Below are 14,523 nucleotides of genomic sequence, written 5' to 3' on the forward strand. Positions count from 1 at the left end.
TGAGAGAAATAAAAAGCTACCTTTTCCCCATTTTCTTTGTCTTTGTAAAAATCTGCTTCTCGCATTTGTCTGTTTATCATGAATGTTTGTACAATGAATGGAATAGGGGAAATACATGCTGTATATCTATGGGGAAGAGTTAAATGTTTTTCATAAAGCTTGTTGGAGTCACGGGTAGAATTGTTTGAATAGTAGAACCATTTAAGCAGCCTCAAAGATGACATTCTAATACTCGTTTTTCCCTTCAATCATATCCAGTGCTTCAGCACTGCCTGGACAAGTCCCTGAAGTTTTCTTGGCAAGGTTATTTGGAAGTGCTTTGCCGTTGCCTTCCTCTTATGGCATTTCTGAAAAAAACTTGCCACGAAAACAACAGGGACTTGTCCAGTCTCCAAAAATGATTGAACAGAAAAAAGATGACATAATAACTTAAAAGTACTTACGACTTCACTGTGAGAGATTTTATGGAGAAGATGTGAAGTCCCATGTTTTCCTTTGGTGGCAGCCAGCTCTGAGGAGACTTTGGAAAGGGACCATTGCTGTAATGTAACCAGCACTGCAGCTCAAGATGCAGCATTTAAGGGTTAATTTGCAACCTATGACCATCATTTGTGTTGTAAATATTGTACCTTTGATGAAGGTATTTTTTCTTCTTTTTCTTTTCTCTTATGTACACTGAGAGCATATGCACCAAAACAAATTCCTTGTGTGTCCAATCACACTTGGCCAATAAAATTCTGTTCTATTCTATTCTATTCTATTCATTGAGCTATCTTTCATTTACTGTGATCAAATTTTCACCTCAGCACTGCTGATTTCCCTATTGTTCAAAATAGCGGGAACATTCAAAGTGCTACTTTTTACATTTAAAAAATGTGCGTAAACATGTCATAATTTAATAGGGATGGAATCGTTCATTCATATCAATCTTCTAATGTTTTAAAATCAGGAGTTGTTGCAATAAGTAAATTGTAATAATGACAGCTGTAAAATAAATTGCCGCTCTGCTTCATTTTTCAGTTATGCCTAGCTAGGTGGTTGAGAAAAAATTACAAGAATTCCTTTTTCAAACAGTTGAGCCACTGACTTTTAGTCCTCGACTTACAACAGTGCATTTAGTGACCATTCGAAGTTGCAACGGCACTGAAAAAAATGGCGACCATTTTTTCACTTACAACCGTTGCAACATCCTATGCTGATGTGATCAAAATTCAGGCACTTGACAACTGATTCATATTTATGACAGTGTCGTGTCCCACTCCTCCACTGACGGCCGGGTCAGGGAAATCCGAATCAGGTGTGCCTCTGCAGCTCTGCCAAAGTCCTGGCAAAGTCCTCCAGGCAGGCAGGAGACCAGAAAGTGACTTCAGCAAGATATGTTCGACTTTGCCTGACTCAGAGACTGCCAGAAAGCAGATCCTTTATATAGGCCATGGGGTATGGCTTCATGACTCAGCACTCATTAAGGCCTGCCCCTCCCTTCCTTCTGTTGCCTCCGCCTATCAATTCTTCTGAAGTGAGGGTCATTCCAGTCGGCAGCTGTTGGTAATTGACCTCCCTCAGGCTCACATGCTGTGGGGGAGGGGTCTAGTTGCTCCATTTGCCTGGGCATGGAGCCAGGGCTGGGGCTGGGAGGTGCTCCCTCCTCCGCAGCCTGTCTGGGCATGGAGCCAGGGCTGGGGCCGGGAGGCATACTAGGACATTCCTCAGCGTTCGGAAGCAGATAAAGAAGACCCCGGCTGCGGTGAGAGCGGGCAAGACACAACAGACAGTTGCAGTGTCTTGGGGTCATGTCAAGTGGGTTTCAACACCTGTCACTACTAGTTCGCTCTTGGGCGCGCACGCACTCACGCACACGTGCAATGCTTCTGCACAAAGCGTCTGGGTGGGTGGGCGGAACCTCCCGCTGCTACCATCGGGTCATGTGATCATCTTTTGCGACCTCCTAACAAACTCAACAAGGAAGCCAGATTCACTTAACAATCACATTACTAAGTTAACAACTGCAGAGATTCCCTTAACAACTGTGATGACAAAGGTCAGAAAATGGGCAAAACTAATTTAACTGTCTTGCTTAGCAACAGAAATTTTGGGTTCAATTGTGGTTTTAAGTAAAGGATTACCTGTACGTTGCATGGTCCAATATTATCATGTAAAAACTGCAGTAGTGGCCAAAATTGTGGAAACCTTTTGGGAAAAGTATATTTTCTAAAACTAGCTAATAACACCACTTTTTTTTTAGTACTACCATAAAAGTATATATCAATGGAAAGAAAATTTAATCAAGAATGTAATGCAATAACATTTATGAAGGATTTGCTATTAGTATAGTAGTTACAGTATAAAGAAGAAAAGTGAAACACATAGAAAAAATGAAATATACAAAATTTATCACCTTGTCAGTTAATACTTAGTTGGGTAACCTTTAACATGTATTACGGCCTTACAATGTCTTCCCAAGTCTTTTAGTTCTGCAGCTGTTATAATTTGAAACCAAGATTGAATGATTGTTTCTATTCACTGGGTTTTATTGCCTGGTCGCTTCTGACTAACGAATTTCTTTAGTCGGCTCCATAGTTTTTCAATTGAGTTAAGGTCTGGGCTATTCTCAGGCTATTTCAGCAGTGGAATATTATCATCTTGAAACTCTTTAAAAAAATGGTATTATTAGCCATCAAACCTCAAAAATATACTTTCCCCAAAAGATTCCACAATTTTGGCCACTACTGTAGCATGATGTGATTCATGAATTTAAGATTTTTAATGTTGAAATTGTCTCAGGGTTAGCAGAGATGGGAAAACTGAACTGTCTGGGCAGGGAAAAAACAGTAAGTACTTTTATAAATGTGTGGAAACCTTTTGTAGACTGCTGAAAATGGAAAAAAGTAAAATTGATGGGCCTCTGTGGCTCAGACTGGTAAGACAGTCTGTTATTAACAGCAGCTGCTTGCAATTACTGCAGGTTCAAGCCCCACTAGGCCCAAGGTTGACTCAGCCTTCCATCCTTTATAAGGTAGGTAAAATGAGGACCCAAATTGTTGGAGGCGATAAGTTGACTTTGTATATAATATACAAATGGATGAAGACTATTGCTTGACATAGTGTAAGCCGCCCTGAGTCTTCGGAGAAGGGCGGGATATAAATGCAAATTTTTTAAAAAAATTGTGATTTCTGGATTTGATTGTTGAAAAAGGATTGAATAAGAGGCTGAAGGGATTATTGTTTATTGAAGGGATTATTATTAATGTTAAGGCAGGAAAGGGGATGATTTTGAAACTGCTGTAAAGAAAATGAAGTAGCTTTTTAGTTATCTTTCCTCCCTTTAACTATTGTTTTCTGTATTTTTTCTTGAAATGAAATGAAAGCTTTGGTATATTGAAGATTCAACTAGAAGCAATCAATAAAATTCTCACTGTAGAGTTAGGTCTAGTAATTTGAAAGTGGCTGTTTTTTACATATTTTATCTGAGACAGAAAACACAGTAATCTAATAATACACCGAAAATATTTATGAAATCTTACATTAGGCAGGAATACTAAAAAGGGACCTTTGAAAGGAGCGGTTTAAAGGACGGGAAAGGGGGAAAAAATTGTTGTAATAGCTATTGTTATCCTTTTTACAATTAAATGAGGATAACAGAGGCAAATATTAGTAATGAAATGATAGAAATTAGGGTTCAGATTATGTATGGCCAGAATTAAATCCACATCAACGTCATTTTTCAGAAGGTGGGGGGGAGATACCATTCTTACTCTCCATAGGTGTGATTGCCCCCTTCTGCTTCAAAGGTGTAAAATACAAAATTTAGGGGCATATGGCACCTCCCTCCTTTTTAATAATTTTTTTAACCTGCATTTATTATTTTCATATAAATTCAAGGTGACCAGCAAAGCTAATATTTCTTCTTCTTATTTTCCCCACAACCACCACTCTGAAGTGGATTGGGCTGAGTGAGTGACTGGCCCAAGGTCAGCTTTCGTGCCTAAAATAACTAACAGCTCAGTCTCTGTTTTCCAGACTGATAAATATGATTTTTTTTTAAAAAAAAAATTGCTCCTTTCTAAATTGCTCCTTAGGTTTCAGTATGCCTAAGGATTGCCAATGTAAAATTGGATTTGTGAGACTTATTTTGAAGATCAGTTTAGTCCCTCCTCATCCACTATAATTCAGCATTCAGAGCAATTTTTTCAGACATGCTAGTTGACAGCCTTCAACTATTGTGAATTAAGTTATTTTTAATTTTTTTTTAATTAGAGCTATTTAACTTACATGCATATTGGAAAAGTTTCTTGGCCACAACTGAGTAAAAATGAATCAAGTATAGTTGCAGGTACTAAAGGACTTCAAATATCCAAAGGACTTTGGTACTCACTAGTAAAGTAGTTTTGTAAATGGTCTCATAACTTTCAAGTACAATTGTAACAGGCACTGGTACAATAACAAAGTTAAAAGTAGTGTAATGATGCAGAAACTACAGGTATAACAGTTCATCTTATAATACAATAATAAACATAACATAACTCAGTTTTTGCTTTCTACTTCTAGAATCACTAGAAATCCACACTTTTTTTTCCAGTTTGTTCATGCCACTGAGGCTTCTTCAGAGAAAATGCTAAGGGCAAACAGGCCTCTTTTCTCAAGAAAAAGCCCCTATCAGCTTTGGCAAACGTTTATGTTCAGCAGAGCAAAAAAAAAAAAAAAAAGCTAATAGAATCTAAAAATGCAATTATGTTCAGACAGCCCAGCAAATAGGCTTTGTAGAGACCGAGGTGCCTTGCTTGCACAGCTGGTCTACCAGCCTTATCAGGCAAGAATAATTTAAAATTATGTATCAAAATGGCAAGTAAGCCATGGAGTAATAGAAAAAAAAAAAGAATCAAAGGCCAGAGCAATGGTTCAGTAGAATATCACCCTTTTGTGAAAGCACGATATATAATGGAGTGTCAACTTTAATTATGCTTCACGAAAGATTTCACTTCTAGGTTGATCAACTTGCAAACAGTCACGATTAAGAAGGGGTGTTGTTTTGCTCATAAGAACGACCACTATCTACCAGACATGGAGAAGACAGTTCTCTCAAGACTTCCATGGAGCTGGCTGTAAAATCCAGACTTTGGGAGGAAAGCTTCCTATATGCCTCAGTGGAATTGACTGCAACTAATGCTTTGCAGGAAGCATTACTGCTGTCATTAGATACAGCATTCACATCCCTTATAATGATCTCCTGCTGGGATTCAAATGTTAATGGAATAAAGCCCTCGCTGTCTGCCGTAAGAACAATCCAGGACAAATCTGTAAAAGACAAGAGACACAAACAATATTTTAAGGAATTCCAAAGAGAAGCAGTGACTGTTGGCATTTACATTTGCAAGAATACCTAAGCAGTTCATGGGCTTCCTTGCTTATCTCTATACAAAGGCTAGTTTAATAATGTTAGACCAAGTAGTTATGATATAACATATACTGGGTACAAGATTGGTTTCTCTTATGATTTTTAGGTTCATTTTTGCTTACAGAGAAAATTGTTAACAATGCGTGTTGAGAGAAAAAAAAAACTTTGAATACAGATGATCCTTGATTTACAACCGTTCGTTTAGTGACCAAAGTTACAATAGCCACTGAAAAATGACTTATGACATTTTTCACACAACCATTGCAGCATCCCCATAGGCACGTGATCAAAATTTAGACTCTTGGCAACTGACTCATATTTATGATGGCTGCAGTGTCCTGGGGTCATGTGATTATCTTTTGCAGCCTTCTGACAAGCCCTTTTCACTTAATAACGGTGTTATTAACTTAACAGCAGTGATTCACTTAACAATTGCGGCACGAAAGGTCATAAAATGAGGCAAAAGTAACTTAACAAACGTCTCACTTACAAAGAAAAATGCTGGGCTCAATTGTGGCCTTAAATTGAGGACTACCTCTAATAGTCTATTTTTAAATTAGATTCTATCTATTCAGGATTTTTTCTCTAGCTGGAAATAATCAAGTCGAGCTAAATTCCTGTATTCACAGCCTATCAAATTCACAGAAACCTATTACAGGGCTTAAACAGCACTCTTAAAAATGGAGTTGTGTATAAGCTGGCAGGCACGCATAAAGGTCTAAATTCACTCTCAGGGAGGGAAACAGCTTAAGAGAAAGTCCACTTAACAACTGAAGAAGTCACTATTGAACAATCTGCTCTGAACAATTCTGCTGGAACATATATGGAAAGAACCTAGTTTTTCTGCCATGGCTAACATAGATTCTCCTGCTTAAAATTATGCCTCAAATGTTCATGAACATCCTTGTTTGCTAATCAAAAGTTCATCAAAGGCTAACATACATGACTGGATAGGAAGAGGTGCTAAAACCTGGAGCTGCCAGAGCTCCAGTTTCTATGAGGTTTCTTTTATTGGTTATGTAAAGCTGTGTTGCAAGTGACATCATGAGAAGATTGCAATCATGTGAACCTTTAATCTTTCTGCTTAGAAAGATTAAATTATTTGAACTAGTCAGATAAGGCCAACACTAAGAAAGATTTTCAAAGTATCTCTATAGGTACAAGCAAACAAGCCTGCATATGTAATGTAATATTTAAGTTGATATATCAGACTGAAAATTGCAAAGATGAGTCTAGGTCATGGGTGAAATTTTAACTGTTAATTATAAACTGTAATTAACAAAGCATCAAACTACTGAGAACTGATTAGCTGCTGCTGAATTAGATACAGTTTATTTCCTTTATTTAGAGGTACAGATCTATGTGTTTGCAAAAAAATGGCAGACAGCAATAGTTCAAGAGATGTGAAAAGAATACATGTCTCAATCACTAAGTATGAAGTAATAGTAAAGGTTTGTGAGAATAATTTAGACCAAATAAAGGATTTGCTCAGGTATGTAATAGCAAATGTGGCTTACTGTAATCTAAAAAAACTAAATAGGTTAGATGTGGGTAGAACTTGGATAGGAACCACTAAGGAGTCCCTGGACATTAAACTAGACAGAAAAGTTGAAAAAACATACCAGAAAGAGGCAATGGCAAACTACTAGTGTCCTACTGTCAAAAAAAATTCCTTGGACGAGTCCATAAAGTCACCAGCAGAACTCAATTGAAAAGAGACTTTATCATTACAATCCAAAGATTTGGACAAACAATAGAAATGTGTGGGCATTCTATTGGGCTTGCTGAAAGAGTTTTCACTTTGAGTAGTATATCAAGTTTTCACCAGCAGGATTATAAAATGTGTACAGTATGCCAAGTATGTTTTACCATAAGACCAAACTAAACCTTCAACAGGACACAAACACTTATTCCCACAGCCATGATAAATAATGCATCCAGCCCTATTTAAGTTTGTCCTAATTATACTCTAAATCATTTCCAGACATCTCCAGTCATTGGTTCAAGTCCTTCTCTGTAGAGGTACCAAAATGAGTTTGTTCCATCTTGTCCCTAGTACCCAAACTCAATTGAAGGTTTGTTTTTTCCTCAGGTTAAACATTCCCAACTCTTTTGACTATTCTGAATATGAAGCTATTTTATATATTTCCAGACTCTTCACCATTCTGGCTAGCGTCTTCTTAGATTTGCTAATTTTATCCATGTCCTTAAAATATGGGGCCTATGGATGGTTACAGTATTCAAATATAGCTTACTAGCACAGAATAGAACTACTACTACTTCTTGTGACTTGAAGTATCCTGAGATATTATTAGTTTCTAACAGAGACATGGTTGTGTACTCCAGCCCTACCCCTTCTATTTTAGCCTTCCCCACATTTTTATGGAACAACCATTGTGAAACTGTTTCTCCATTTATAGTCCAACATGATTATATTCCTCTTTATTGATTGGTTCCTAGTATGACTTGATTGCTTATTTGTATCCTATGACTATCATTAAGTGTTGTACTTTATGATTCTTGAAGAATGTATCTTTTCTTTTTATGTACACTGACGGCATATGCACTAAAGACAAATTCCTTGAGTATCCAATCACACTTGGACAATAAAGAATTCTATTCTATTCTATTCTATTCTATTCTATTCTATTCTATTCTATTCTATTCTATTCTATTCTATTCTTTCAAACTTTCAATAATAAAGAGATGTTATAAGTGCAACCATTTTTTATAGTTGTGATTTGAAAAGAACTGGTGATGCCTGAAGAGTATAATCAGTAAAAAAAATTCACTGTAAAAAATGTAACTATTTGGAAATGCCATTTATATATAAAAAGGAACAAATATTTTTGCACTGGTATATGGGCTTGTTATTAGTGTTCCCAAAGTTACCTTTCATACTTACTGTGCTGCATTTCAACTACACCCACATTGAAAATCTTCTGAATTATGCTCAGACGGAGTTTCCCATCACAGAGGATAACAGCGTGCTGTTCAGAAATAACAGATCCTGAAGACTCCTTCTGTTAATTTAAGAATTAAGAGTTTTAGGCATAATGATTCATAACAGCTAATCCCATACTCATGAACCCAGGTTTCAAAGTGTGGAAATAGATGCCATTCAGATACCAACTTGTTACTTAGTGCCATACTTTATGCCCACTGGGATACACAGAGATACTAGGTACTAAGATTGAACTTGCACAATTTTCACCTTGAATATTGTAGTACTTTGGGCATATTCAGATCAATGGCTAGAGCAAAGGATGTCACAAATGAATGCAGTTCAATGCTTGTTTTCTCTGTCTCTATAGGTGAAAAATACTGATAATTATGTCTGATAGTCACTATTATCTATGAAATAGATGCATGTAATTTCGATATGTTAAGATAATACTTATTCATACAACACATAAACACACACACTTATTCATGGTCCTATCTCTAGCCCACTCCAGGAGATATGTTCACAATTCCCATGGAAGGAAAATTAGGCTAAGAGAAGACAGCTGCCTTATGGTCATCCAGCAATTCTTGAGACTTAATGGAGATTTGAACTTAATGGAGATTCTTGAGACTTATAGAGATTATTTTTGGTCTTAATTAAGTGTAACTCTAGCCAAACCTACTGGCTCTCAAGTGGCATTTCTGGTATATTTCTAACCTCTTGAAAATTACTTTTTAGATTTCACTGCAGTGTCAATTCTAGACAGTCTACAAAGGCCCCAATCATACTGATGCCTCCAAAGGAGTCCAAATCTTCCTTCTCCCATCTTTAAAAATAGCTTTACATAACTAGATTTTGGTAAATGGCTCATTGTTCTTCAGAAATTTTATAACAAAACTCACAAGGAAGGAATTAATATTACTAGGTTTTAAGTACAGCTGGCTATATTAAAATTGTGACAGCATACTCTTTTTGGATTGAAAGTTACCTGGCAAATTACGTTAACAAAAGAAGGTTCACAAGATGGTGGATACTGCGGAACAATTTTTTTCCCGGATCTTAGAAGCTCAGTTATCTCAAAAAGTTGATGCTGAAGTTCTGCAAAGCTGTAGCATAGGTCTTCTAGATTTTTAGAGATACAATTAGCTTCTTTTTCACTTTGCAGTAAGTTCCTTTTTACTTCATGAGAACTCTGCATTTGTTTGTCATATGAATTAGAGGTTTCATGAGATCCAACTCCTGGTGTGTCTGAAATTGGTATATTTGGTGATCCTGAGGAGTTTTCAAGCTCTTGAAGAACAAAGGAATGAGCTATTGGCTCAATGTCCAAAGTTCTCAAATCCTGAGGCAAATCCTTGGACATTTTTTTCTCAGCAGAATCCACAATGCTTGTTGGCAGACATTGCTCATCAGCAATTTCTTCTATCAGTTTTTTCTTCCCAGAGGATGGCATGCTCATGCAGTCTGGGAGCAGCAATCCTTCTCTCAGAAAGTGAGCCTCAGAAGAATGCCTTTCAACACACTCTCTTTTCACTGGTATGTTCCTAAAACAAACCTGAGTAGGCCCCAAAAGTGCAGAAGGGCCTTCTCTAGAGATGATCCTTTTGACTATTAAGCGGAGAATGTACTTATCAGAGCGTGAAGATGGAAGAAAAGCAGGATCCATTAATTTTTGTTTTCCAACCAGGATCAGTAACAGTTTCACTGTTAAGAAACATAATCCCTTTGGCCTCTCATTCTTCTCCAATTGAATTTGTTGAGTGTTAGGCAGGAGCGATGAAGATAAGGAATACGCCAAAATTATATTACAAGTATTGGAGGCAACTACCACAGTCTGTGTTTTAGAGTCAAAAGCCAGGATATCTGGGACCAGAATACCCGGGATGCTGACTTTTTTGCTAGTTGTCGCTTTTCTTTCAAACGTCACCAAAATCAAATGTGACGCATCGTGACCGCTTCCAGTTAGGTAATCCTTGGATCTTAGATTAATGAGGGGATTTTTTTCAGATAGCTGTTTGCTCGAAGGCAGATGAGTCAAATCCACTGGGGATAATGCAAACATTTCCTGGTCCGTTAACTTTTTTCCATCATCTACAGAGGTATCACCATCATATTCTAATGGGATATTTTGAGAAGGTATTGAATTTCCAATAATTTCACTTGGGATTTCAAAGGAAACACCAGCATTTAAGCTGCAGATCTTATCTAGTGGCAGTTCAGTAGCAACTGCCACTTGCGTGCTCACAGTTGGTTCAATTGCACAAACATAGCCCCCTACATCAAATATTGGACAAAAGGAGCAAGCATTCAAAGTTTTCTGATCATCATCCCACATGTAAGAATGGAGCGTGCTACCTATCCCAATCACCAGACGTTTGCCTTCCTCAGTCCAACAAGCACAATGAATGATACCGGTACCTTTGATATCGGCTTTTATTCTGGAGTTATTGAGTCGCACCGAATGGAGCACCGAAGTTTCTCGTGTAGTGAGCACTGCCAAGATTTCTTTTTGGGGATGCCACACACAACCCTGAGGAAGTATAGGAAACAGCTCGCTGATTTCACTGATTTGATAAACCATCAGCTTGTTTTGTTCTGAAACACTGTAACAGAGTTGCCACATTGTAATGTGTCTTTTATGCTGAATAGCAAGAAGTGCAGGAGCATCTGGTGCACAAAACGGACCCCAGTAAAGTCCATGAACATGTTCAAATTGACCCACAACATTTGAGTTGCCAAAGTTAGGTTCTCCATTGCGCTGGTATAAAGAAGTCAGTATCACTTGCTTTCCGTCTGTCCAAGCAATCCCATGCACAGGATGGATGGCCTGGTGTAAGGCATTAAGGCCAGTTCTCAAGAGCTTCCCTTTCCCCAACTCCATGTTTAAGTTTTCATGGAATACATCTGTAAAGAAAACAAATACTGTTTTAACTCTATCATTACTAGCTAATTTCCCATACAAGTAAGTGAAGGCAAACTATGAAAGTTTTATAATTGTCCAGTACTGTTTCATTATTCTATTGCAGCCTTTCTTGAGCGTCTTTTAATTGATGCATTGGTACTCAACCTGACTTAGGTTTTCAATGTTCTAAGTAAATGAATTGTCTCAAGTGAATTTGACAGTCACATTTTACTACAGGAAAAGAAAGCCGATCAGCAGTTCTCCAGCACACATAAAGATATACTTTATAAGAAACACACATTTTCCTTCCCATGAATTTGGAAAAGACTAGTTAGGGAAAAAGCAACAATAGATATCTGAATTCAGCTTCCAAATCTTCTGGAGCTGTACGGTGTGACATTTTGATATATTGGAAAAAGAATGGCTGAAAATTATCAGCCTGTTTTTGACTTATGGGACACTGTAAGGGTGATGTGAGAACAAGAGGCCTAGCAAAAGCAATCTAATCCCATTATCACCTGAAATGCCACATAATAAAACCAGCTGGGCCACAATCACACTGCAGAAATCTACTGAATTACAGAGGAGCATTTTCTGGATACTGAAAGCATAAAGGGGATCCCCTATCTGGCCCACAATTAATATTTCTGTTCTAATCAATTATGAGGAATATTTCAATTTCTAATTTAACCCAAAGAGTTTGTTCATTCCAGGAACAAGAAAATGTGATCCTTCAGATATTGGTGAAGTACAACTTCCAGCAGCTGCAGTCAGTTTGGGTAATACTGAGAGATTTTTACAGTTTAGCATCTGGACAGCCGAATGTTCCCTCTCCTTGTTTAAAAATGAACTGGGTGACCCTGACACACTTGTGGCTATTTTGTATCAAATTGTGAGTACAAGTAGTCCTTGACTTATGACCACAATTGAGCCCCAAATTTCTCTTGCTAACTGAGACATTTGTTAAGTGAATTTTGCCCCATTTTACGACCTTTCTTGCCACAGTTGTTAAGTGAATCACTGCAGTTGCTAAGTTAATATCACAGCTGTTAAGTGAATTTGGCTTCCCCATTGATTTTGCTTGTCAGAAGGTAGCAAAAGCTGATCATATGACTCCAGGACACCGAAATTGTCATAAATATGGATCAGTTGTCAAGCGTCTGAATTTTGATCACTCAACCTTGAGGATGCCACAACGGTGGTAAAGTTGAAAAATGGTCATAAGTCACTTTTTTTCAGTGTTGCTGTAACTTTGAACTGACTGAATGAATTGTTGTAAATCAAGGACTATTTGTATCCAATTGAATCAAGTATTTTCCAATGGGGGGGAAAAATCCTACTTACATCACCCCCTCCATATTTCAAGAATGGGATAAATTCCAGAGCAGATCTCAGAACAACGGTGAGTTGTAATGGGGAAGAAAGCAGTGGAAATACACAAGACATCCAGCTGAACATAGTCTATCGTTTGCAGGTTGGGCTCTTTCAAGATGTGGCCACCTTATTTTTTCCGACAAAATTTGCAATTTGGAAGTGGCTCTCCTTGATCACTACATGGTCAAGATAACGATGGGGAGGTCATCCGTCACTCCCTATTTCAGCCTTTTAAAACCCCGGGTCCCTAGAGCTTGTCGAGATAAAAACTTCCCGTTAGGAAACCGGCGTAACTAGCGGCGGGGGCAGATGGGAACTGTAGTCCAATCAGAAACCTAAAGACCGGCTAAGTCGAAAGAAAAAAGACCGGACAAGTCGGATTCGGGGTTTGAGAGAGCAATTTCTCATTGCATTTCCCACCCTTGAGCCTTTTTTATTCTCCCTACGGGCAGCAGCTCGGCTTCTTTTGCCGAGCCGCCTCCCCGGTTCTGACCGCCACTCCTTTGGATCCAACGCCGCGCCTCCGCTCTTGCCCCTGTGGTCCCATCCCCACGTCGATTTACCTCTCTAAACACGCGATCCGGCTGCCCGTCCGTGTAACGACATCACCCTCCTTTTCACGCCCACACGGTGCTCCGTTTACTGCCGGAATCCCAGCCTCTCGGTCTGGGGAGGAGGAATTGCCGGGCAGGATCACACGGACTTACCCCGTCTTGCCACAAGGGACGCTGCTGGCGGAGGCTTTCCGAAAAAGGTTAAAAAGGGAGGCGGGATCTAAAGCCTATATAGTATAGTATAGGCACGCATCCCCTGCTTGCCTATGATGTAGCGTCACCGGAGCTCTATTTCTCTATTGGTCCGTGTGTGAGCTAACAAACGCCCCCTTGCGACAGAAACGCAACTCTGGAACTTCACGCTCCGGCGACCCTTCCCGTCATGCTGTTTGGTGGTGGAGCCCGTCCGCCCCGCCCTTGGAGGGGAAAAAATGGCGGGAACGCTGGGTTGATTTTGGGGTTGACGCGGCTGCTACAGTGCGAGCCTCGTTTTTTTTCGGAAGAGGGATTGGAGATGCCTATGCCGCCTTTCCACAGTTTTGCGACCCTGCGGCTGAGGCCAAAAAGTCAGAAAGTTAATAAAAGCTTAAATGTCTTTAAGCACCGCAAATGGGTAGTGGCTCAAAAGGGGCAAATCGCTCCCTTTTATTGTTTTCTTTGGTTTATTGTAATCATTGAACTTGTTTGTTTTCTTTAATACTATACGTTTTTTATTATAAAAAAGCAATAAATAATATTTTATTTTAAATATAATAAAATAATTTAATATATTTTATTTTATTGCTTTTAATAAAAAGCAATATGTTTATTATTATTTTTTCTTATTGTTTTCTTACTTTTCTGTGTAACGGCAAATTTTAAAAATAGGGAAAGCTAGAATGTTTTATTAGCAATGTATACTTCATAATATCTAGAGGAGGTCGTTGTGTCAAGAGTTTGACATTTTTTACCATTATGCTTTGCAGTAAAATTATTGCAGAGACTCCCATGATTTAAGAAACACTTTATTTTTGTGATAAGTTACAGCAGAGGCAACTGTTGTGTTATTTTATTTATTTTATTTATTTATTTATTTTTGTCACAACAATATACACAAGCATCACACAAAATGATTATATAGTATATAAACATATATGAGGAAATATAGTCAGGTAATGTGTTTTCGCGGGTGTTTGTATGTAGGTCTTTGGTTATTCGGGTTTTCTCCCGCGTAAAATTGGAAGTGTCTTGGCGACGTTTTGACGAAGTCTCATTCGTCATCTTCAGGCTTCAGCTTCGTGCTTCTGGGAGCAATGTGTGATTGCAGCTGTTTCTTCCTTTTTAACTGCTAGTGGGGGTTTGAACTGATTGGGTG

The 14,523-nt window shown here is 38.3% G+C and overlaps 1 protein-coding gene across 2 annotated transcripts; it reads right to left on the minus strand.

The window, feature by feature from the left end:
* Positions 1-3,354: 3,354 nt before the first annotated feature.
* On the minus strand, positions 3,355-13,360 carry LOC131196660 (WD repeat and coiled-coil-containing protein-like). 2 transcript variants are annotated; one of them, XM_058179736.1, is made up of 4 exons: positions 13,179-13,357; positions 9,328-11,243; positions 8,298-8,415; positions 3,355-5,292 (listed from the first exon to the last, which is right to left on the minus strand). In XM_058179736.1, exons 2-4 carry the CDS (start codon positions 11,218-11,220, stop codon positions 5,009-5,011), a joined length of 2,295 nt encoding a protein of 764 aa, XP_058035719.1. In that variant the 5' UTR covers positions 11,221-11,243; positions 13,179-13,357; the 3' UTR covers positions 3,355-5,008. The 2 variants fall into 2 exon arrangements, with proteins under 2 accessions (XP_058035719.1, XP_058035724.1); XM_058179741.1 differs by having other exon boundaries at positions 5,089-5,292; positions 8,285-8,415; positions 13,179-13,360.
* Positions 13,361-14,523: the final 1,163 nt, after the last annotated feature.

The sequence above is a fragment of the Ahaetulla prasina genome, chromosome 1 (genome assembly GCF_028640845.1).
Source record: "Ahaetulla prasina isolate Xishuangbanna chromosome 1, ASM2864084v1, whole genome shotgun sequence".
Lineage (NCBI taxonomy): Eukaryota > Metazoa > Chordata > Lepidosauria > Squamata > Colubridae > Ahaetulla > Ahaetulla prasina.

What these genes read in the sequence shown, in the direction of transcription:
- LOC131196660 (XM_058179736.1), bottom strand. Translation starts at nt 11,220, where the DNA reads ATGGAGTTGGGGAAAGGGAAGCTCTTGAGAACTGGCCTTAATGCCTTA. An exon ending in TTGTTAACGTAATTTGCCAG is followed by an intron (nt 8,416 to 9,327) that starts GTAACTTTCAAT and finishes TTAAATTAACAG; the next exon opens with AAGGAGTCTTCAGGATCTGT. An exon ending in TGTAGTTGAAATGCAGCACA is followed by an intron (nt 5,293 to 8,297) that starts GTAAGTATGAAA and finishes TGTCTTTTACAG; the next exon opens with ATTTGTCCTGGATTGTTCTT.